Source organism: Macroventuria anomochaeta (assembly GCF_010093625.1).
Source record: "Macroventuria anomochaeta strain CBS 525.71 unplaced genomic scaffold BU25scaffold_14, whole genome shotgun sequence".
NCBI classification, from domain to species: Eukaryota; Fungi; Ascomycota; class Dothideomycetes; order Pleosporales; family Didymellaceae; genus Macroventuria; species Macroventuria anomochaeta.
In genome coordinates, this window is record NW_022985375.1 from 1 (window position 1) to 2,808 (window position 2,808).

At 46.5% G+C, this 2,808-nt stretch overlaps 1 protein-coding gene across 1 annotated transcript; it reads right to left on the reverse strand.

The window, feature by feature from the left end:
* Positions 1-27: 27 nt before the first annotated feature.
* BU25DRAFT_457894 (uncharacterized protein) lies at positions 28-321 on the reverse strand (the record flags this gene model as incomplete). The annotated part of the gene is made up of 1 exon (XM_033710150.1): positions 28-321. A coding segment is annotated over one exon (294 nt), but the record flags the coding sequence as incomplete, so codon positions are not given.
* Between the last annotated feature and the right edge of the window lie 2,487 nt (positions 322-2,808).

Below are 2,808 nucleotides of genomic sequence, written 5' to 3' on the forward strand. Positions count from 1 at the left end.
CTCTCTTATGTAATTTGGATCATTGACAGCGGAAGGAACAGCACAAGGGTTCTGCCATGCCAGATGCTCCTCTGCTAGCTGGTGGCTGGGATGGTTTGTGTTGTTGCCAGGTGTAGGGTTATTGGAGCTGATGCGCAGCCCTGTATTTGCAGGTGTTGGGCGTGGTGTGTCTCCAGTGAGGATAGGCTCATAAGCAATAATCAGAGGAGGTCCTTGAGGCTGAGGGATTTGTTTGCGGAGGTACTGTTGTCGATTGCGCTCTTTTTTTGCCTCTGCTGCTTTGCTAGCAGTAGCATACTTCTTTGGACGTCCTCCAGGCATATTGTAGACTGTACTGAAGGTGTATTGTGACAGTGAATAGTGGTTGAAAAACTTTCAGCCAAAACTACAAATCAGGCTTAGTGGATTCAGCAAAAACTACCAATTGGGAGAGACATCAAAAATAAGCAATTATTTGCCTATGCATTGATAAAAAACCAATTAAAGATGTAATGCTGGTTGCATGCAGCTATGACTATGTGCAACCTGACTTCATGTAACTGTGTGTTGGTACATAGGGTGGCAGTAATGTTGATTCAGCCAAAACTACTATTTTGGTTAGTGGATTCAGCCAAAACTACTAATTAGGAAGGACATCAACAACCTGCCATTGTTTGCCTGTGCATAGCCAAAAATCACATCAGGGATACAATGCATATTGCATATAGCTATATCTATGTCCAAGTTACCTTGATGCAGCTCTGTGTTGGTGAAATAGTGATGGTGATGGTGATTCAGCCAAAACTACTATTTAGGTTAGTGGATTCAGCCAAAACTACCAATTAGGAAGGACATGAAAAGCTAGCTATCATCTACCTATGCATGTCCAAAAAAGATACCAAAGATACCATGCAGGTTGCATGCAGCTATGTCTTTGTACAAGCTACCTTGATGAAGCTGTGTGTCATTACAAAGAGTGGTGTTGGTTGGAATTCACCAAAAGTACTATTTGGGTTAGTGCACCTTGGATGCTGACCTTACCCAATTGGGATGCCCACCACAGGTACCCAATCTTTGAACTGCAATAGCACCACAACCACAGCATGCAGAGCTTAGCAAAGGATAGCGTTGTGCTCAGAAGGCTTTGTTTTATCCTCCTACAGCAGAAACCAGAAAAAAAAAATCCTAACCTTCACCCATATTTCAACACTTGAAATAGTGCTTACGAGCTTTGCTTAAAGTACGACTTCAACATATACAAGCACGAGATCAACGGTACTGATCTACCTACCCTACCCACCTACGTTGAGAAGATGATGAAGTATGTCCGCCGAGCTGCCCAGACTACCAAATCAACCCTCCTGTTTACCTTGGCTGCTGAGCTTGGGATTGCAAAACCACCATGCATCTGTGGGTTACCACATGCTCTACACGATTGTTACATACTCAATCCACTTCATCCAAGCCAACCAAAAGACTGGACGCCAGCACCTATTGGAGTCCGCAAGGTTGAACAAGCTTGAAAGGATCCTACAATTGCGAAGCAAATTGAGAAAGCTATGACTAAATGGAATTCACGTCAAAAGAATGGTGACTGTATTCAGGTGGATAACGGCCTACCACCTGGGGGGCACGCATCGTTTGTAGTCAACCTACTGGATACAGGTCAGTTACCACCAATTCACTGACTTGGTGACAACTGGGGGGTGTGTCACGGTTTGGGGTGCTCCTGCCTGTTGTACCTCACCTCCATGAGAGTGACTGCCACGTCACACTAGCGTTGTTTACAGCTACTCACATATATTGTCACGGTATCCTCTCCAGATCCCCTGACAATATCCGGATCCGCTCTGTACTGTCCCTGACCGTACGCACCAAATCCCCAGCGTCCTTACACGCCTCCAAAGCGGACGTACAACCTCCAGTCACCTCCAGAGCGGGCCTGCAACCTCCAAAGCGAGAGTACCAGGATTCTGCAAGCCCCGCTCTGGGACTTGCAACCCCGATACCTATCCAACTCAGTTCCAATTATTAACCGGTAACCAAACAAACCCACATGTAAGTATATAGACTATTGCTGGTAGAGTTCTGTTCGGTACACAACGTCTTGTACCTACTCAGATACCGTACGTAGTAATTGATTTAGACTCCTAGCGAGTCCTAAAGGGCCTACTCATAGCATCTTTGTGACATATATATACTGTTTGTAGCTTCACTCAATACAACCTCAGTACAATCTTCAACTTCTTCCTTTACGTACAGTTTTTCACTGAACTCTGACATCATGCCTCTCAAAGAAGAACCATCTGTCTCCAGAGGCCTGCTACGGACGCCATTTCGACGAAGTACATCGACAATGTCGCCATCCTTGCGTGGGCGACACCACAGAACAGATGTGCCAGATACTGAGCACGATACTCCAGCAGGCACAGCGATGGGCCAGCACACACGCATCCGTCTTTGCGCCAGACAAGTTCCAGCTGACTCACTTCACGAGGACCCGCAAGAGCATTGACACCAACGCTCCCATCCACACCGAGTGGGATGAGATCAAACCAGCAACATCTCGGGCTGACCATGGACGCGTATCCTCTCGGATAGGCATCCCAGAGCTTCAATTCACTTGCTGTGGGGGTGTGTCCGTGCAGGCAGCGCTCTCATTAGTCAGCTTTTTTGATTAGCTCCCGCACTACCGTGTCCGTGCGAGTAATGCACGGATTCGCGTAATGCGCCGAACCACCTTTTTGTACCCATACTTCACTGTACAATTACTCAACGCCACAATGACTATGAAATCTGCCTTTGAAGAGATAGACTCTATGATACCAT